The 19806-nt window shown below is 44.3% G+C and overlaps 1 protein-coding gene across 1 annotated transcript in view; it reads left to right on the plus strand.

Annotated features, from left to right (window-relative positions):
• LOC121834771 (Down syndrome cell adhesion molecule-like protein Dscam2) overlaps positions 1-18873 on the plus strand; it is a 206107-nt gene extending 187234 nt beyond the window's left edge. Inside the window, exon 2 of the mRNA XM_042288537.1 lies at positions 18515-18873. Within this exon, the coding sequence (XP_042144471.1) occupies positions 18515-18873 (359 nt within the window). The remainder of the gene's footprint in view (positions 1-18514) is intronic.
• Positions 18874-19806: the final 933 nt, after the last annotated feature.

Genomic DNA, 19806 nt, shown 5'->3' on the forward strand with positions numbered 1-19806 from the left:
ACATGCACCAGTAAATACGGCACATTCGTGGAACTTATAAAGGTGAGCGAGTCGGTGCACGATGAAAATAGAATTTAACCGTATCTCCAAAGTTCTAAAATGCATGAAATCCTGTAAGGTGAGAACGTTTAAGATTAGTTAGAAAACGTCAAACCATCGTTTTGGAAAGAAAAGAAGGAACTTTATTTTAATCAATTTCCCCGGTACATGAGAGAGTGAGTGAAACGTTTATTGCGAGAGATTACATCGGGCCAGTGCTTGAAGTCCCCAACCGGTGGCAGGGGGTCTCTGTTGCGGTCACCTCAAGGGGGCGCGAGGGGGGAGGGGGGGAGGGTTAGTGGCCCAAATTTTGACAAGCAGCTTGCCTTTCAACTAATAACGTGCATCTAAACACCAACACCGCGCTCGGCTTTGTCAGTGTTTGGCTGACACAGCGCAACGCTGCGTCAGAAACACGCCCCAATAATTCATGTTTGACCGACAGGTTCAGTTCTCAACTTCGCCGTTAGGGGCACGACGGCAGGATTTACTTTCTAAAGAAGTCTCAAACCCCCCGTCGAAATCTGGGGGAGGGAGGGGGTGAAGGGGGGGGGGGGGGTCTGAGATTTTTCGGGACCCCCCCTGACTTAAAGCACTGCATGGCCGGGCCCAGGTGACTCCGTGCGAATTCGATCGCGATCCATTACGGCTCCTTTTGAGTGGGGAAACTGGATGCATAGCTTACGCGGCGTCAGCTTCCCCGTTAAATTTGACGGAGATACTAAATATGTATATAATTCCTGCTAGCTATAGTGTGGAAATATCGCATTAAATACTTATGCGTAATATTCCTGCTAGCTTTTATGCGGCAATTTTATTAATGTGGCACATGTTGTCAGGTCAGGTGACGTCCAATTCCCCGCTAAATTTAGTGGGGAAACTGAAAATGTTTAGACTACGTGACGTGAGTTTGTTCGCTAAATTTGTAGGGGAAACTAAATTAATGAATGAGCCTCGCTGCGTCGGGTCACGTGACATTAAATTTTCCGTTATATTTAGAGGGGAAAGGGAATTGGTATATAAGCCACGTGACGCCAAGTCACGTTTCATCGATTGTCCCGCTAAATATAGCGGGGAAACTGAATTCGTTTATAGGTCGCTTGAAATCAATTTCCCCGCCGACTTTGACGAGTCAACTTAATTGGCGTATAGATTGCTGCATTTCAGGTCCCGTAGCATCAATCGACGTTGCGTGACCATAAATCCCAATTCAGTTTCCTCACTAAATTCAGCGGGAAATGCGCGGAAGGGCAAAGACCAAAAATTGAAATTTTGCGGTTCTGTTAAAAAGTATTTAATGCTTTAGTAAAACAGCGCGAGAAAGGACACATGTCTTCCACTTGTCCCTGTGTGCCTTCTTTGCGCTCGTTTTCTTTTTTTTTTTAATTCTCAGTCTGGGACTTGGCTACTTAAGTTTTTTCTCCGCCGCAAACCAAAGAGGTGCGGAGAACAGCAGGCGAGGCAGCCAGAAGTTTTAGCATAGTGTTAACCGCAGGCTGCCGTATACTGAGCGGTTTTGCTACCTTGAGCTCGCGCCGTAGACCGTGGCGAAGGTAGCCTGCGGTAAGGGAATGCTAAAATTGCCCTTCTGCATGACAAGGCAGTATTGCCAGTTTTTTTAAATATTTTTTTATGCCACCTACGGGAAGTGCGGTGCACAGCTTTGTTAGGAGAGTGCGTCAGCGTTGTATTTCGCACTTAATACTAACCTGTAAGAACAAAACACTTAAGCTGGGAGTTACAGGAGACAAGCATGTACTAGCACGTGATAAATCAACAAATTGTCCTTCTGGAAACGTGCTTATTGAACGGAATGTTTGCAGCAGTCTCAGGACCGATGCGAAGCTTTCGCTACAGATTGTGTGGCTTCTTAGTTCCTCGGCATGTCATTGATGGTGATGACAATGATAAGGTAAGATCCGTATCAAGGGTGGTTTCCTCGATATACTGTAAACGACCTATTTTTCGAGAGGACCGAATTTTCACGATTTCTAGGCTATTCGCGAAGTTCGCGAAAATGAGGTCCTTGCAAAAATTAAGTCCTTTACAGTTTATATTTTTTATAGATGAAGGACGTCGAGGGTCTCCTTTCGATATAATCTAGGAGGGACGAGAGGATGTTGCATTTTCGCTTGCTGCTTCCTGTTAGGTGATCCCAAGTTGTCCTCTCCCAGCTTATTAGCTTTTCTAACTTATCAGCTGGATTTTAGGAGAAGAAGTCATGAAGAAATGCCACGCCGATTTTTCCGCCAAATTTAGTGGCGAAATCGACATCACGTGACAAGTCACTTGAGGCCAGTTCCTGGGAGGTGGTTTTGCGAGTTGGTATAGTTCACGCTCAACACTTTCTGTGTTTCCTGCTCCTTATCAGCGTATTCAAGCTTGCGAGGGATTAGCTATAATAGCACGCAATTATTATCGAGGGAAGGTTGTCACCTACTGTCCTGGTATACCATTACCCTCTGAAATTAATATGTAAACAAATGCGAGTTGGTCTGCTTCTTTTGCAAAGGTTGTGATGACATCAGAACGACGAGCTCTGATTGGCTCGGATTGAAGGATAGTCGGTAGACCTCAAGACAGCTTGCTTTGGGGGCTACCCACTATCTTTTAATCAGAGCCAATCAGAGAGCTCGGCGTTCTGACGTCACCACAACCCCTGCAAAAGAAGCAGACGCATTTGCGCTCCGCATAGCACAAATTAATCACATTATTATCGGCAATACTGCAGTTTCAATTGGTGCAAGAAGCTCCAAAAATACGCCGGCGTTACTCTCGTGTTCTCAGCTCAAGAGAAGAAGGTGAAATTCAGGGCTTAGTTTTAGCGCTTTCATATATCGCGTGAACAATTGGCTGGGCCCACCATGATATTTTCCTACACGTGAGCTCACTTTTCACCGTGGGGGCTCGCGAGTTCCCGATGCATACCAACAGTGGAAACCCGCGTGGATATGGGAGATCTGTATAACCTCAATTCTAACGGCGCAGTATAACTCAATCGCCAAAGTGCAGCTCCTTTTTTTTTTTATTTTTCGATTTTTGGTTGCCAAGAGCGTTCTCTTGGCAGATATGCATCGATCACCGGCGTATTTCATTTACCTCTTATAAATAGACGATGAAAGCATATATTTACTCCTGAGTAAGGCAGTTCCTTCCGCATGCATAGGTTGAAGTATTCCGTCGCAGGAAGAGCTCGACGTTCTCCCTTCATCACTTACTTCTGGATGATTTCTCTTCACGCTGGAAGATTTTCAGCTGCCCTGCTGGAGCGATTGCCTTAAAGGGAACAGTAAATTGAAGATAACGTTCTTTTTTTTAAGGCTTAGATCTAAAGGGTCTTGAACAACCCAAAATTAAAACATTTTCAGAATACACATGCTTTACTTTTTTGGGCATGCTGTTTAATATTTCTATATTTAAAATGAACAATTGGAAAAACGGTCAATTAAGGTAATCCCAAAACTAACATTGAAATTTTCTCGCGCTCTCTATCGGGATGATGTCACACGTTTTAAAGCTTGCAAGTCAAGCAGGCAGTCTAAAAAAGCACAGTATGTAGCGCGTTTTTTTTTTGTCTTGTTTTGCCGGCATGAGCTTAACGAGCATTCATTTCACGCCGTCAAACATCTTCTAACTCGACGGGAATGAGCTGTGCCGCCCCCATATTGCCCCATATTACAACATCTGACGCTACGCTTTCAGTGTGGCCAGTAAAGCCTGCGACACTTTCAAACCAAACTTGAAACATCTATAGTTTCGCGAAGAAAAGTAATTGGGACGACTTGTATTACGGGCTACTAGTTCAGATGTGTCTATTTTTGTGGTTATCCAATTTTGAACAAATCAATGAGTATCAAAACGTTATCAACTCGATGAAGACGAACAAATCTTTAGACCCAAGTATTCTGTAAACAATAATGCCAGCAACGAAAACGACTACGTGACCCTACAACCAATGCTCTCACAGCCCGAACACCGTGAAAGAATTGAGTCAAGAAGGACGAGGACAGACGGGCACTGTATTCCAGTTAGGAACAGCGTACAATGGGAGTCGGGAACGGCGAGGGGAACGTGAAGCAATCCATTCACTGCACGCTCGCGTCGATTCAAATAAAGCCGTCTGAGGACTCCTTTGTTTATGCTCCGAATTGTGTTGCGAAAATCATATTGAGATTACCATTAGATAACCACCAAGAATACTCTGCTACTCTGAATTTTGAATATGACAAGACTAACGTAACAGCTGATGTCTCAGCCCTCGACGGGCCTCTTTCTCTAAATTGCTTTCAGAGATTTGATGCGAAAGCGTTGTTGAAACTTCTATGAAATTGCTCCCGGAACAAATGTATACCCGTATATCTAAGCGCACGGAGCTGACCAACATTTCCTGGATGTCAAAGCCGCGGTGCTGAATTTTCAGCGTCACCTGAAAAAGGCGGACGCGGAGCGCTGATTGGGCACGAGCTCTGCATCATTGTTCGGCTGGGAATCGTGTTCCCACTGGTTGGACGCGAGTTCTAATCGAATGATGACGCAGCATTGGCGTCCAATCTGCGCCTGGCGTTGGCCTTCTTGAGCGGGCGCCGAAAATCGAGCACTACGGCCTTGCTCTCTAGGTGTTCATTGGGCTGATACAGACAGGTACGAGGATTACACCCCGTCGGCTCAGTCTTTCATTTTAATACCTCTAGGCCTATCTGGAAAGTTCCAGATACTCGGCAACATTGCATCTTTTGAGTTGGAAGCGTTCTGAAACTGGAGCCTGAATAAAATACAGCGGTAGTGGGCTGCTTTGAGTCAGTCACTTTTCCGGTGAAGAAGAAGGAATGTTCGGTTTCCTTTTGTTTAGTTGTAGGGACGAGTATGCCACAACAAACCGTTAGTTTTCTCGTTCATTGCTGCCTTGTAACATGTTATTGCTGACAATATTGTCTTTCGAGACGCTATGAGGACTGTTAGCCAATCCGTCAAACTCATCTCGTTATAGGTAAACTCTTGAAATATACTGCACGTTACATGTCGTCTCGTACACGGGGATGGTCGTAACGAAGCAAAAGTTAACTGTAGTTGACTTCGTTCAAGGTTTCTTGTCTTTCTGCAGACGTAATTAGATCGGGACCTAAGTGATTCTCAGTGTATAGTTATTTTGAACTTATGAAAATAAGTCCAACGACAGGATTCCAAAATTTCTCCTACAACATATTTAAGTTAAAGCACCCGCTGGTCTTCCAGTTCGGGAGTGTGTCCTGGTGACAGTGGCAGTTTTAGAATTCGCCAATTTCGCAGGTGGTAAGAATGTAATGCCGGGCAGCATTTAAACCTGCGATTCAGCATATATATTTTGAGTGTTTAGCAAATTATCTGAAATCGAACACGGAAACGCAGACAAGCCGGCAAATTGTTCACTTTTTCACAGTGTGCTCGAAATTCAAACTTATCAAGTTTACTGAAGCCGGCCAGACAGAAATAAAATATGTTTTCCCTCTATCAGGCTTTTGTTTGAGAAAAGCCGTTCAATTTTTTATTATTTTTGTTATGCAGTAAGTTTTAATTAACCGAAAATCAGGGTCGTCTAAAGTTGTACTTGGAGTCTTGAAAAAAAATGGTAGAAAGCCTTTTAGGGCTTTCTAAATAAATTCCTATAAGATTTCGTGGCACCAAATTGTTTGTTTATGAGTCATAATATTCGTTCGTCAACGAGTGCACTCACGTCAAACCCAGTATATGACGCAAGTTTTTTTATAGTATATATATCTCATACGCACAGTTATATCCCATAGATGATATATATATATATATATATATCTCATACGCACAGTTTATAATGTCTATGAACTGTGCGCACAATATATTATATTAGTCGCGTAGTTTATTACAAATATAAAAGACTTTTCGAAAGAAGCAACTGCCCCATCTTGAGCTCAAGAAGACGAGAGCGAGTTTTCATATTTCTTGTATGTACTTTTAATAACGTCATTTATTGTGCTAATCTTACTTCATCTATTCTGTTTGCGTTCTGAGGTGAGTTTTGAAAGTTTCTCCTTTTTTTCCTGTTAATCAAATTACATCAATTAACCGCATGACCCACAGGAAATACTTGTAGCACTTGCGTTGCGGCGAATATTGGCACTTGTAAATCAAATATTTTTTTATTTATATTGTGTTTGACTTATTTGTAATTTCCCTGTTTCCGCGTCGATACCAAGGCACCAGCATTTTCGTGAGCACTTCTGCAAATTAATGGATGAAAAAATCTTCCTACAAAACAAAACAAAATATTTGTGCGTCGCGCTTGGGGTCGGTCAGCTGAAGTATGTTGGTCAATGTGGTTCCATGTGACTGCTGAAATTCCATCACAGCTCTTTTCTCAAAGTTGTGTTAGAGCTTCATTCGAATCAACGAACTTTATATGGCACACCATCTTTAGACCGTTGCAGTGATCAATATATGTACGCTTTAAGACAAAAAATAAAATACTAAACCGATAGTTTCAGTCAGATTAAATCATCTCATACCAACCAGCTGCAAGTACTAAAAAAAGCAGTGCTGTGTTAATCCACAGTAGAGTCAGAGCTATGGCACCTTAGCGAATCCTAATATATGCCCTTCTGTACCTGCGTTTTACGTGAAGAGAAATTATCGTCAAGGTCTGCTGGGAGGGGAGAACATAAGAGATGCCGCTGCAAAACAGACTCGGGACGATTTTTGGAAGGACGATAAGTTCATCCCGTACAAAAATGCAATATTATGGCCCTATCGAGAATCGGGCAAACTCGGCTATGGCCATATTATAATACGCATGGAGTTAGTTGCCCGTATACTTGGTATGACCATATATGGCATTTATGTGGCACAGTGGTGAGCTGAGCTAGTCAAGGAGAGCTGGTGACAGCGCTCCGTGTGTGCACTCCTTGTCCGTGTCTTTTTGCGAAGTTTTGACCCTTTTAAAATGACATTTATGGACGGGCATCGCTTTCACCTTCTCTCATCCGGGTTTGCCTAGGACCAGATGTTCGCTTATAGACGAGTTGCGTGTAATGAGTTGTGACGAGTTTAGTTGGTGCGAATGAACGTGTTCCCGAGACAAGCATGCTAGAACATGATAAGGATAACCGAGAGCCGCGACTTGCACAATGATTTTCAAAGTAAGAGTACCTGGGGTATCGATTCTGGTTCTCGATGAGAAAATTTGTTGGCCTGAAAGCGACACGCGCAGGACCAAACATCGACGCGGACGCGGTCATGTCGGCTATTAATAAACTCTTCCAGGCCTTATGCCGAACAAAGCCTGTGACGAGCACTACGTCATGACACCTGGTGGGCTCGGGTACGATTGATGCATCGCGAATTTTCGTCGTCGCGTTTATGACCAATCACTGCGGTAACGGAAATTGCCGAAATCTACAGATTTGCTTAGCACAGTGAATACCACTCGTACTCCCCTTCCAAGAAACGACACTGGGTTCTACTTTTATTAAATGGGACAAACTTTGTGAGCACGGCTGTAGAGGTGGCGACGACATGGCTGCTGTCGGGGCTTCATGCGGTCGCACGTACGTTCAAAAAGCTATACCCGAGTTACACTGGCAGCCTTTTCCGCACTTAAGGCACCTTAACTCCAGTTACGCTCCAGATACTGTTACCACGGTATACTCTCGAATAGCTAATACATAAGAAGTGAAGAGTGCGTGCGCACAGCTTTGACGGGCGCTCAAGATGCGCAAGCGCACGTGCGCCTAAAGTTTTGATTGCATAGCCGCAGGAAGTTGTCGGAGTGTGGTAAAGTTGTCATTTGGGTAGTTGGCTCATATACGAAAGCTTAAGAGCGCCGAAAATAGACAAGGACCATGACGAGGAAAGACTGCCACAAGCCGCATTGTGTTCGTCTTGGTATAGTAATTGCTTTTAAGCTTAACTATAGTTAAATACGCCCGTGAAAGTATAAATATTACATCGCCCTATGGCGGGCTTCATGCGTCGCACAAACAGTGCGACCGTGCACGTTAGGATCGGTCAATGGGGCGGTGGGATGGTATGGGCGTTTGCGCAAGCTTCTGCTGCAATGCGGGTGCGATACCGGTGAAGGCGCGGTTGGTTGCGACGTCTTCGCGTTACTTGTACTACAAGTTCCCCGACTTGCCTTTCAAGATTTTACCTTCTGTGTTTCTGTAATCGCGCCTCCGTGCGTTGTACAACCAAAACCGCCCCCGCCGCGAAAATCGAAAAATCTTTATGCGTCGTGTCGCTGTCGAGTCTCCGGAGATTCCACACCCGTACCGCAATCTTGAAGAGTGCTACGGATGCTGGGTTGCTTTGCTTCCTCGTTTCCCCTGGGGCCCGACAGAAGCTCCCACCTGAGCTGTCAGCCTCGCATGCTCGGCTACTTTATCACCATGCTCACTTCGCGCGTGCCTGACGTTGCCCGCCGAGCCGCGTACCCCTCCTTAATTGTAGGAGGGTTCCAATCCCTGCCGAGCTGCTCGTAATCTGACGGAAGCTTATTGCGGAGAAGGGGCCTTGTAACCGTGAAGAAATCCCTACGTAACCAAAATTACTTTTTTGTCGCTTTCGTTTTTTTCTTCTCTAATGAGCGCTATTAACGTAGGAGCCTGATCAGACGCTGTTAGTCCGCCCTTAGTTTCGTCAGCCAAGATTAAAAGTAAGGATACAGGCTTATTATATTGGTCCTCAGCCACCCGCTGGGCGTGCCAAATGCACTTCGTTTTTTTTTTTTTTCGCCACGCCGATGTTTTGATTTTGTAGTTAATCCTTCAAAAATTTATTTTACCATACGCGTATAAAAAGCCCCATACGCAGGAGACACAATTAGGTATACTATCCTCAGCATATTGAGGAGTTTTCATAGACATTTTTGTCTCTCTCCAACGCTCTCTGCAGGGAAACGCTTTTACTGCGCATGCGCGCCGCTAGCCTTACCTGCAGAGTCCCGTACCTCTTGTTCTGAAGGGCGTGCTGGAGGGCGGAAGCGATCTGCGAAAACACCCTATACACCGTTTGATCGTGGATAGCGCCATTTTGAATACCGTAGTGCCATCTGGCGAGCGTCAGGTTCCGGAGCCATGCTGAGCGGTTAGAAACATTGGCGAAAGTGCTCTTTAAGGCGCCGCTCCCGCGTTGGGTCTGCTGTCTGGATGCTCCAAAGTGCTGGGTATCCGACTTAAGGCGAGTCTTTTGTTCTTGTGCGCCGCGGATGGCGCGTTCCAACTCACATGGAACGCGTTTCTTGGATCGCATAATGCCACCCGCCAGTGCTGCTACACTCAGAAGAGTGTCACTGAGCGCGCCACTGATAAAAAATAGGAATGAGTACTCAAAATATTCTAGCAGTTTACAGCCATTGACTTTCCCCTTAGGTTTCTTGTCGTTCACTGCAATGAAATACAAGCTGAACAAGGACGCGTAAAATAAGAACATTGCAGGGAACGATCGGAGGTAGCTCCTTCCGGCTTGCAGATGTTTATAGAAGTTTTAATTGATGATCCCGTGTCAACGAGTGTGTCCTTTGTCTATAACAAAGAAGAGAGAAAGACAAAATGGGCCCATTGCTGGGGTCAATCAATCAATGATTCAACGATTCGAAATCGATGCGTGAGCATGTTTCAGCAATACAAATTTACGTTTTTTTTTCAGCTACGTTATGCATTAATTTACAAAATAATAAGAACCCAGTCGCATTGTGACGGTAAACATAAGTTCACGGCTCTCTGGTATGGCGTTGGAGATCGCGATGAAGGAAAACCGATAGAACTAAAGTTTCGATTATCTTTGACAACACCCGGTGGCGGAAATGACCCTTCAACTGCGGCTTGTAGATTATAAAAGGGAGTCAATAGGGAGTTTTAGTAAATCGTTTCAATAGGCCAGCTATACCGCTACGGGCACTCGTTTCAGAGTATGCATCGAAGTGGCAGCACGAGGTCACGGTACTAATAGCGTGACATGAAAACACGATCTTCTAAAACTCTCTAACTTATCCACTGAAAGATATCAGATAAATTAAGAGATAAATTAAGTTACAAAATGTTACAAGCTGAAACAGCGAGTCTCACGAGAAATCTTGCACCCACCTTTTGAGTGTAGCCCATATTCATCGACGGTACTGCTGTAAGTTCGGTGCGCGCTCTATTCACGAAATTTTCCGAGCACACTCTATAGAGAATGGCGTCGGGAAAGGCCTATTCTCTTTACGGGCGCAACTCACTGCCGCCGTAGGCATTCGTAATTTGGAAAGCGATGAGTTTAAAGACATTGCAGGAGCAGTTACCTTGTCGGATCCCATGCGCACTACAAGTGTTCTCCGATAATACGTATTCCGAGCTTTCAGTTCTTATTCGTGCAGCCTATTACCGAACAATGGTGTTCCGATAACAAGGGGATAGTCGCCATTGAATGCGCTAGCTCCAATTAAACCTGGAAGTAAAGAAATGAAGGAAACTGCGAAGAAAACTAGCGAACTTAGAGCAACACACGCGTCCAAGGCGTTCATCCGGGTTTTGCGCTCGTTTCTAACTGACCAGCAAGGAGGAAAGCGCCGGTAGCCCTTTCTCATTTTTTCTCTAGCCCTCTTTCAGTAAAATGATATATTCTCGAGATACTGGTGTGTAATTAATATTTCTTGTACTCTGTTGAGATGAGCGCGTTGACATGGTCTAAAAAGCAGGGATTCAAATCGCAACCGCAACCCCGACCGAAAACCGTTAAGGAGCGAAATATTTTTGGGAACCGGAACGGAACCGCTATTAGGGAGTTTTAGCGAGTCGTTTTTCAAGTCCACGGTTCCGAAATCACGAACGGTGCAGCTGGTCCGTTCCGTGAAACCGTACGTGAAATTTTATATGTTAGCAAATCGTAAAACTGGCGCAATCGAGTCGACGATGATGATGATTTTGCTTGACCGGTGGCGCCTTCTTCTACTATATATGTGAAACATTCTGCAATGTGTGAATCCGCGGCGGCTCGTGTTGCCGGCGTACGACTGATGCAAACAAGACGGCCGACGTAACATTTGCCGGTCGGAATTTGTAGAACTGCGAAGCTAGACAGAATAAAAAGTATCTGAATGACCGTAAAGGTATTTGGTCTGTCTTCGTCATATTGAACTTGGACGATCGTTCACATTGTGTGCCGTCGAACCAAAATATTTCGTCTGCTCGCGGTCACCACGGCAGCTAGTCGCAAACATTTACTGGCAAGTGCATTTTACAGCATTCACAATCGATAACCATTGTGAGCAGTCCTCGAAATGATTTGGTTCAACCTCTCGAATGAGCCAGAGTAACAGGATGGCAAATCGCCTCCCGCTGTCCTAATCCTAACACTCGGCTGGGTCGGCGGAGTCAATCGCCAAACTGACTGCCATCTTCTTTTTTTTTTTTTTTTTTTTTTTCTTACCCTAGTCGTGAACGGTGCTGGCTGCGTCACGTTTACGACTCCAGCGTCCGGAGTGGGAGAAACGAACGAGAAGAGCCTCGCGACGTCTTGAACGACTCGTGCGCGGATGCGCAGTGGCGTCGCCGACGCGTTCGAAGACAAACCGTTTGGGTTGAAACGACTTGCTAAAACTCCCTATTTTCATCTGACGTGAAGCGTAACTGGAGCCCAAACCGTTAAAAATTAAGCGATGGTCAATATCTTAGGAACTTTTAGGAAACCGTTACCGGTGTTCCGCTACCTAACTACCAGAGCCTTTGAGCACACCTTTAAACATGCGCCCCGCGGTCACGGTATCACCCGGTCGCGCGCCTAGAAGCATGCTTCAAATGCTTCGGTAGCGCGGTACGCGGGACACGGTAACGGTTTGCTAAAAGTCTACACTATATCAAATCGGCGCTTCTTTTTTTTCTTTTTTTTTTTTTGCAAGTAATTTTTTTTTTCTTTTTATATATTCAGGCGGCTTGGATCATGCATATGTATATATATATATATTTTTATACTCTGATAGTTGCGACCAATAATTTCGAAAATTATCGCTTTCTTTTTTTAAAGTCGGGATATGTCTAGTTTAAAGAAATGAAATCCCAAAGCAGCGGGAATGGACGGTAAGATTTTGGATGACTGTAGTCAATGACATATTTGAATCGCGCTCAAACGCAATCTATTAGCGACATGCCATCAATTCTTTCTTAATTTCAATTTCTATGACCCTTTCTTAAGGCGTTCTTTATATAATCTGGTCAAAGATTCTATTACATACTGTTTGTTGTTTATAGCTTAGAATTTTGAAAGGAAGTTCCAAACATGCCTCTGGGGCTAAGTTTGCCCACTAAATCTGATTTTGTTTTCCCCATATAGAATTATTGGAGTATCACTTTAAATTTATGTTACATAAGACACATTTCGTTGCATTCTAAACGATATAAATTGTATATTTGTAATGTTTGTTTATATTGCCAAAAATTTATGGAAGTTGCTTCTTTCAGAATTTACGATGCTTTCTTCGGCGATTTCTTAGTATTATATAATGTATAGCATGTTCTTCCAGTTTGTTTACATGTTCATCAAGTTTTAAGATTTACCATTTTTTTATTGACTTACGTCCCTTTTATGCCCTTTTTTTAGCCAGCGCATAATTTGAATAACAAATATTTAGGAGACCCGAGCAGCTCGATATGTTATAAAATAATAGACACTTTTAGTTGGGCGTACGCGACGAGCTTGCGTACACAGGAACGTTGCGGGCCGCGAGTGCGCCTTCGCAGAACGTAACGTAACGTTGTGCTGCCGGCGTGCGTACGCACGCAGTCAGACGTTGCGTGCGGGTCCCGCGGGCCACTGCGGGACGGTCTCGCGAGATCTCGGCCGAACGAGAGCGCATTTCAAGATGGCCGCTGACACGGGAAACGGCTGTGGAAACGACGCCGCTCCTAATGGAAATCGTGTGTTTTATACGCTGAAAGTGGATATAGCGTTGCTGCTGGAAGTGCAAGCCAGTGATCCGTTCAGGAACCCGGACCAACGGGTAGAAATAGCCGTAAGGCTCAAGGCAGTTTTCGGCAAGCCGTTCAGCTCCCGCAGTATGCGCGGGCGGTTCGACTTGCTCGTGTCGCGTTACGCGGCGAATGACCGCAGAAACCTGCAAAAGTAAGTTTTTCTTACTTTTGCAGGTATCTGCGGTTTAGCGTCACAAGATCGTCGATCTCCGCCCACGTCAGCAGGGAGGCAACTTGGGGGTTTGACAAGATACTTCTTGGAGGCATTGCGATAAATCACCGTACAACAGAACGAAGGAACCGGCTAAGCCTACGGCTTGGCTCGGCTACTTTCTGTCAATACTTGAAAGATTGAAAAAACAGTTCTTTCCTCTAGCGCTAGATGGCGCTAAAATACACTATAAAGCATCTGCGGGTCTGTTTTATATATCCAGTTGGAAGAAAGCTAACGCACGTCAAACGCGTCAAACTAAAAGTGTCGTGGACGCGCAACTTGCTGCGTACGCAACGCACCGAAGGTTGCGTACGCAAGCTTCCTGCGTACGCCCAACTAAAAGTGCTAATAAGTGCTGACAACGCGCTGTTCACACCGCCGGGAGGGGCGCAGAAGTGGGGCGGCGGCAGCCTTCCAGCATAGTCATGCATTTCTTGTATTGCTTCTTTCTTGAATAACTTAAAAGCATTGACGCACCAGGGCGCAGCGAAGTGTGAAATGACACGCACAGTGCTCGAGGTACGTTCGTTTCCTCTTCTTCGTTGCCTCTTGAGCGCTGTACTGCACACACCGCAAGTCGGAGGCTCGGTGTAGCAATACGAGCATTGTAGTTACTACACTCTAAGAAGTGCCTGCGCGTCTACATCAACGCAGCGAATGATGAGACGGAACATCTGTTTAGACCTCAAAATGAAGTCTGCGCTGCGGCATTACGCAATGTAAGCACGACACTTTGCATTGCGTAATGCCACAGCGCAGACTTCATTTTTAGGACTAATGCCACATCATTCGCTGAAGTGATTTTCTGTATTGCAGAAATTGGCTCTTTGACTGTCTTGCGGGTACGTATAGACGCGCAGACATTTCTTAGAGTGAAGTAAGATACGTGACAGCGTACGCAGGAAAGAATTTCTGCCGGGCACAGTCACCTGCCTCGCTTCGATGCTCTTACCGACTGCCATAAGGGCAATGGAGCTCAAGTACGTCTGCTTTTTTTGCAGGGGTTGTGGTGACGTCAGAACGCGAAACTCTGATTAGTGGGTAGACCTCAAGGCAGCTTGCTTTGAGTTCTACCCAATATACCTTCCAATAAGAGCCAATCAGAACTCGGCGTCGTTCTGACGTCACCAGAACCACTGGGCAAGAAGCAGACGACTTGCTCTCCGCATAGACGTTTGCCAAGTTAAAGGGTACTTCGGCGTTTTCTCATCGATTTGCCTGATTTATGCTAAACACACCAAGAAACATCACTGAAATTGTGTATCAGCTATCACGTACAAATAATTATTTTAGCCATATTAATGGATTTTCAATTTTGGTTCTCAACGTGTATTTTCAAATTGAAGGTTCCTACTGGTAACAATAAAAGAGTGATACTAGCGGCAGGCAGGTTTTCACTCTTTGGACTGCAGCCTTTGTTTCCAACTGATCCCAAGCAGTTTCATGGTGTGAAATGAATGCTCTGAAAGCTCGCTTCAGTACCAGCGTGCTAGCACGAAACAAGTGCTTGGCAGACTTGCAAGCCTGCCTGCTACCGACGTCACGACTCTGAAAGTGCGGGTGTATTCTAATGTTGGTTTGTGCACAATTTTTTTGCCGATTTTACAATAAATATTTTGAATTTCGCGATACTAAATAGCATACCGGAAAGAGTAAAGGCCGGTGATTCAGAACGTATAGTTCGTTGGAATAGCTTAGGAATTGGGAAATCCCATTCCAGTGTCTTGTTTTCTTCAGCATATGCAGGATTGACACCGATTTTTTGTTTGACACCGAAAACGACCGATTCGATGTGGGAACGAAAGTAAACCCTGCAAAAACGCGGCCCAGTTAGATGACCAGTGAACCCAGAAAACAAGGAACACTTTCAATAAGTTTCTCCTCGTATAATCCAGAGAAAGCGGGATAGAGAGAGAAAGGAAGATTTGAATGGACCAAGTCCAGCGCTACCAGTGGATGATGTCCATCGAGCTTTTGACGGGCTGGACTAGAAGCGGCCATAACGCGTCCCGTCGAGGAACTAGTCTTTACATCTCCTCGGCCGGACGCCTGTGGGAAGGGCTTGGAGTGTGCGCTGTACGAGACGCTCGAACTGAGTGCGCCGGACAAAGCAAAGTGTGTGCGTTCCTTTTTTTTTTTTTTTTTTTTTTACACGCCAGACAAACATTTATCTTGGCTCGATCTTAGCATCCCTAGGGGCCTGACTTTGGCTTAATACACTTTTGCTCCAAGGCATTAGCTATAGAGCGAGAGTACTTTTTTTCGGCTTTTCTATGGCTTTCCTCTAGCTCGCCATACAATTTCCAAAGTGACAGACTTGAGCCAAAGATGCCACGTATACCCGAACAGCTCTGGGCCTAGATTGGCATTCATTTTCCAATCTAGGCCCGGAGGTGCCAAAATACGCTTAAACTGGCAGCAGCGAAGCTTATCTTTGGCACTTGTTTGGCGAATTAGCGGCAAGGCGCCCAGACCCTGGTCAAGAAAGGTTAAGTTTGCCTCTACTGGCTTCTTTGGGTCTCTTGAGGCTCAAAAATCTGCGACAAAAAAAATAATATAATTAGTACCGAAGAACATACCTTAAAGTGTTGCGTTGGAAGCAGGGTGACGAATAACAGTCAATATGATTTAAATGAGACCCGTTTTTCTATCGTGACATAAATCTAACAATTTCAACCAGAATAGTCCCCCAAATTTTTTTTTCATTATTTGTCAATTAATTTATAAGATGCCTTTTATGTCCATTCGTTCTCTATTTAAATAAGAATTACCATACAAGGAAGACCTATATGGAGCCGAACACGAGACAAAAAAGGTGCTCCTCTGGGCAAATCGGAGCGTTCAGATTGATTTGTTTCGGTCACTCTGATCGTCAGCTACGTAACATCCTACAGAAAAAAAGAAAAACAATCAAAATGTGCAAAAAAGCAATGTCCTATTGCAATTAAGTCAGAACGGAAAAGAAATAAAAAAGTAAATTTCTTTATAGTTATCTATCTTATCAGCTGCACTTTGTACGAGTCGGCCGATTATTTGCTCCTTTTTTATCTACTTCTGGGGTTCCTCAAGGCAGTAACCTCGGTTCCTTGCTGATCTTTTTTTTTTTTTGTAAATGATCTAGCTTCCTTTATTAACCACACGCGGTTTTTGTTATTTGCTGATATTGAGTTTTTTTTTTACGGCGGTTAAATCGGTTGACGATGGTGAATGTCTTCAGCGTGACATATATTCTCTTTCGGCGAGCTGTTTTCCAAATGACCTACTCTTAAATGAGTCGAAGACGAAAGTTACGTCCTTTTCCTGGAAGCGTGAAATTCTGAGTTTTCTTTTTGTATAAAATTCCACCGATATTACTCGCGTCGAGATCATCCGTGATATGGGCGTTTTTATGGATCCTGCAATTAATTTCAATCATCACGTGACCACAATTGCGAATGCTTCCTTTAGAGTGCTGGGAGCCATTACGCGAGTGACACGAAGGTTTTCTACGCACTTTGTATTCTACGTTTGTTTTCTTCACTGGTGCGTAGTCGTTCTGAATATGCCTCAGTTGTCTGGAACTGTATTGGAGCGAAAAATTCAGGTGTAATTAAGAGTGCTGAACGTAGATTCGTTCGCGTATTGTTCGATCGTTATTTTCAACCGAATTATTTCTATATTTATGAGAGGATTTGTGAACTCGTGAAGTTGGACTCGTTGCACAACAGAAGAGCAACTCGTGGACTGATATGTGCATAAGATTGTAAATGGTATAATTGATTCACCAGAGCTACTCAGTCACATCTACTTTGCCATTCCTCCTTGGTCTAGTAAACTTTATAGTACTTTGTTTTACCCTACCGATTTTTACCATGCTGCAGCCATGACACGCCTTCAACAGACCCATAACCATTTAGAACAGACTCGTGGGAATGTCATTCTTGATAGTTTTGATGGAGAGCGTAAATTTTGAAAGTGTGTTGAGACTATTGTTTTGTCCTATCATCTCGTTTTTATCCAGTTTAAAATTTTACACTGATTGACTCGTTGATAGGTGCACCACTAAGGAGGCGTTAAGTTGATGGTGGGTCACTCAAGATAAAAACAAACAAAGCATTTTAGCAAAGTGAAAAAAATCAAGCCCTTTTTTGTTCTAGCAATAAAATTGTTTTTATCTGAACGGTACATTACATTTACAGTATTTATGTCTTCCCTATTGTTATCAATATTCGGACGTACTGATCAATCAGTCTGCCATGTTGAAAATACATATACCGTAGCTGTAACGAATCATTATTTCTTAGCTACCAGGGATGGGCAAAATACATGCAAATATGAATTGAAATACAAATACAAAATACTTCATCAAAAGTGTATTTAATGACAAATCTAATTACATTTCCAAAAAGGCATTTAAGTACAAGATACAAATACAACCAAATGTATTTGGTCTGCTCCAAATACTTTTCCACATACATTCCTCAACATTTGCGTCAGCGACTTCCAAGGCACCTGCAACGGGTTTCTGGGTATCTCATTTTAATTTTGCATTGCACACTCAGGAATTAGTGTGCGAGGCTCTAGTAACGTAAGAGAAATATAATCACAAAAAAATGTAATCAGCTTGGACGTAATAGATGAAAAAAGTACAGAGCTTCAAGAAGCTTTTTTTGTTGATTATATATTGGTATAGACCAACAAAGAACCGAGACGACCAAGACGTGCAGCGCTAGCTAGAGAATTTTTTATTGTTGCAACTCGCACCAGTTACGAAAATGTGGACGACCCACGGATTTAGAATGCTTCAGACAACAATATGGATGGAAATCAGGCTGGAAAGTATCACAAGTTGTCACAGGCACTTATTTAGCCAGTCTGCCTGTGAACCTCGATTTCGTCACTATTCTTGCCCTGGACTAGCACCGTAAGCACAAAGTCACTAAACGCTTGTGCTTGATTGAGAGACACTGCATTCGGTGCAGAACGTAGTTTTCTTCCTGCTCTGGGCAGTGACAATAAATTTGAGGGATGTATTTTCGCCCACAAAATTGTATTTAATTACAATTGTATTTGAAATACCCACGTTTTAGTATTTAAATACACACGTCAAATGGATTACCCAATTGGTAATTAAATACAAATGCAAAATACACAAAGTATTTGAAATACGTATTTCAAATACTTGTATTTGAAATACTGCCCATCCCTGGCTACAGTAATCCACGATTTCTTTTCACCCTGGTTGAAACAACTTGGAGGCGACTGTGTCTGCGCCCGTCGGACAAGCTTCGACCGAGACAGCTCAACGTTCTTCTTTCGTTCTCTGTCGCAGCGCTGCCTCCGCTCTTCTTCAAGGAGGAGCCTCCCAGCACGGTCTTGTTCCTGAACAGTAGTGGCGCCGTGGTGCCGTGTTCGGCGGGCGGCGTGCCGACGCCCTCCACGGCCTGGCGCAAGGCGGACGGCGGGCCCGTGCTCACCGAGCTGCCGGGCCTGCGCCAGCTGCGCTCGGACGGGTCCCTCGTGTTCCCGCCGTTCGGTGCCGAACAGTACCGTCCCGACGTGCACGCGACCAGCTACCGTTGCGAAGCGTCCAACAGCTACGGCATCATTGGGAGCCGAGACGTCAGGGTCTCCGCAGGTACGTGCCGTTTGTTTGGCCACACAGAAGGCAACATATATATCTCCTGCTAAACACCCGTGCCCTACTCGGCGCCGAAAAGTATTCTGGGAGCTGGCTGTATTGGCGACGAGATCCCACCACAGGACCATGACACGTTAGGGTCTTAGAAGCTACGTGCCGTTTGCTAGGCCATCTAGAAGAGAACCTACGTATATATGTCCTGCTAAACCCCCCGCGCCCGACTCGGCGCCGAAAAGTATTCTGGGAACTGGCTGTATCGGCGACGAGATCCCACCACAGGCCCATGACACGTTAGGGTCTTAGGAGGTGCGCGCATATTTTAATGCATGACTACATTGTTAAAAAGACACAAAAGTATTTGTTTTCTTTGTGGCTGGATCAAACTTGTATCCATTTAATTTTGGTACTAATTTGTAACCACTTGGATACTTTCATTGGGAAGTAATCTTAAGAGTAATACGATTACTTTTAGAAGTATTAAAATAACTTGCAATTGTTGCCATTGTTACCTTCCTATTCTAATGGCGCCCCTTGTTTCTATATGTTTCCTGCCCCGAAATTCTCGAACCAAGTCTGTGGCTAATGGACGGTATTGCAAAAATAATGAATTAAGAATATAAGTTTCTACTGCCCATTATGGGGTTAGAATAACCGAGTTATAATTCGGTGATTTTAACCACGTGATGGACTGCGTAAAACACTAATTTTGGAAACCGGCATGTCGTTTTGAACAGACTTAAGTGTTCGTTGCTTGAAAAGTATTACGGACTACAATTACAAATTATCGAGCCTCAAATGCAGCGAATAACCGTTACAAATTAGTTTCGCTGAAAAATAACGGGTTACGTTACTCGTTACGTTACAAATTACCCTCAAGTTACTTTCCCTGTACATGCCCGGAGGAGTAAACCAAAAGTATCGTTCTTACTCTCGAAGACGAAGCTCTTAGCATCTCTTAACCTGGCGCCGGACGCTTTTCAGCC

The sequence above is a fragment of the Ixodes scapularis genome, unplaced genomic scaffold, assembly GCF_016920785.2.
Source record: "Ixodes scapularis isolate PalLabHiFi unplaced genomic scaffold, ASM1692078v2 PGA_scaffold10__122_contigs__length_95168666, whole genome shotgun sequence".
Classification (NCBI taxonomy): domain Eukaryota; kingdom Metazoa; phylum Arthropoda; class Arachnida; order Ixodida; family Ixodidae; genus Ixodes; species Ixodes scapularis.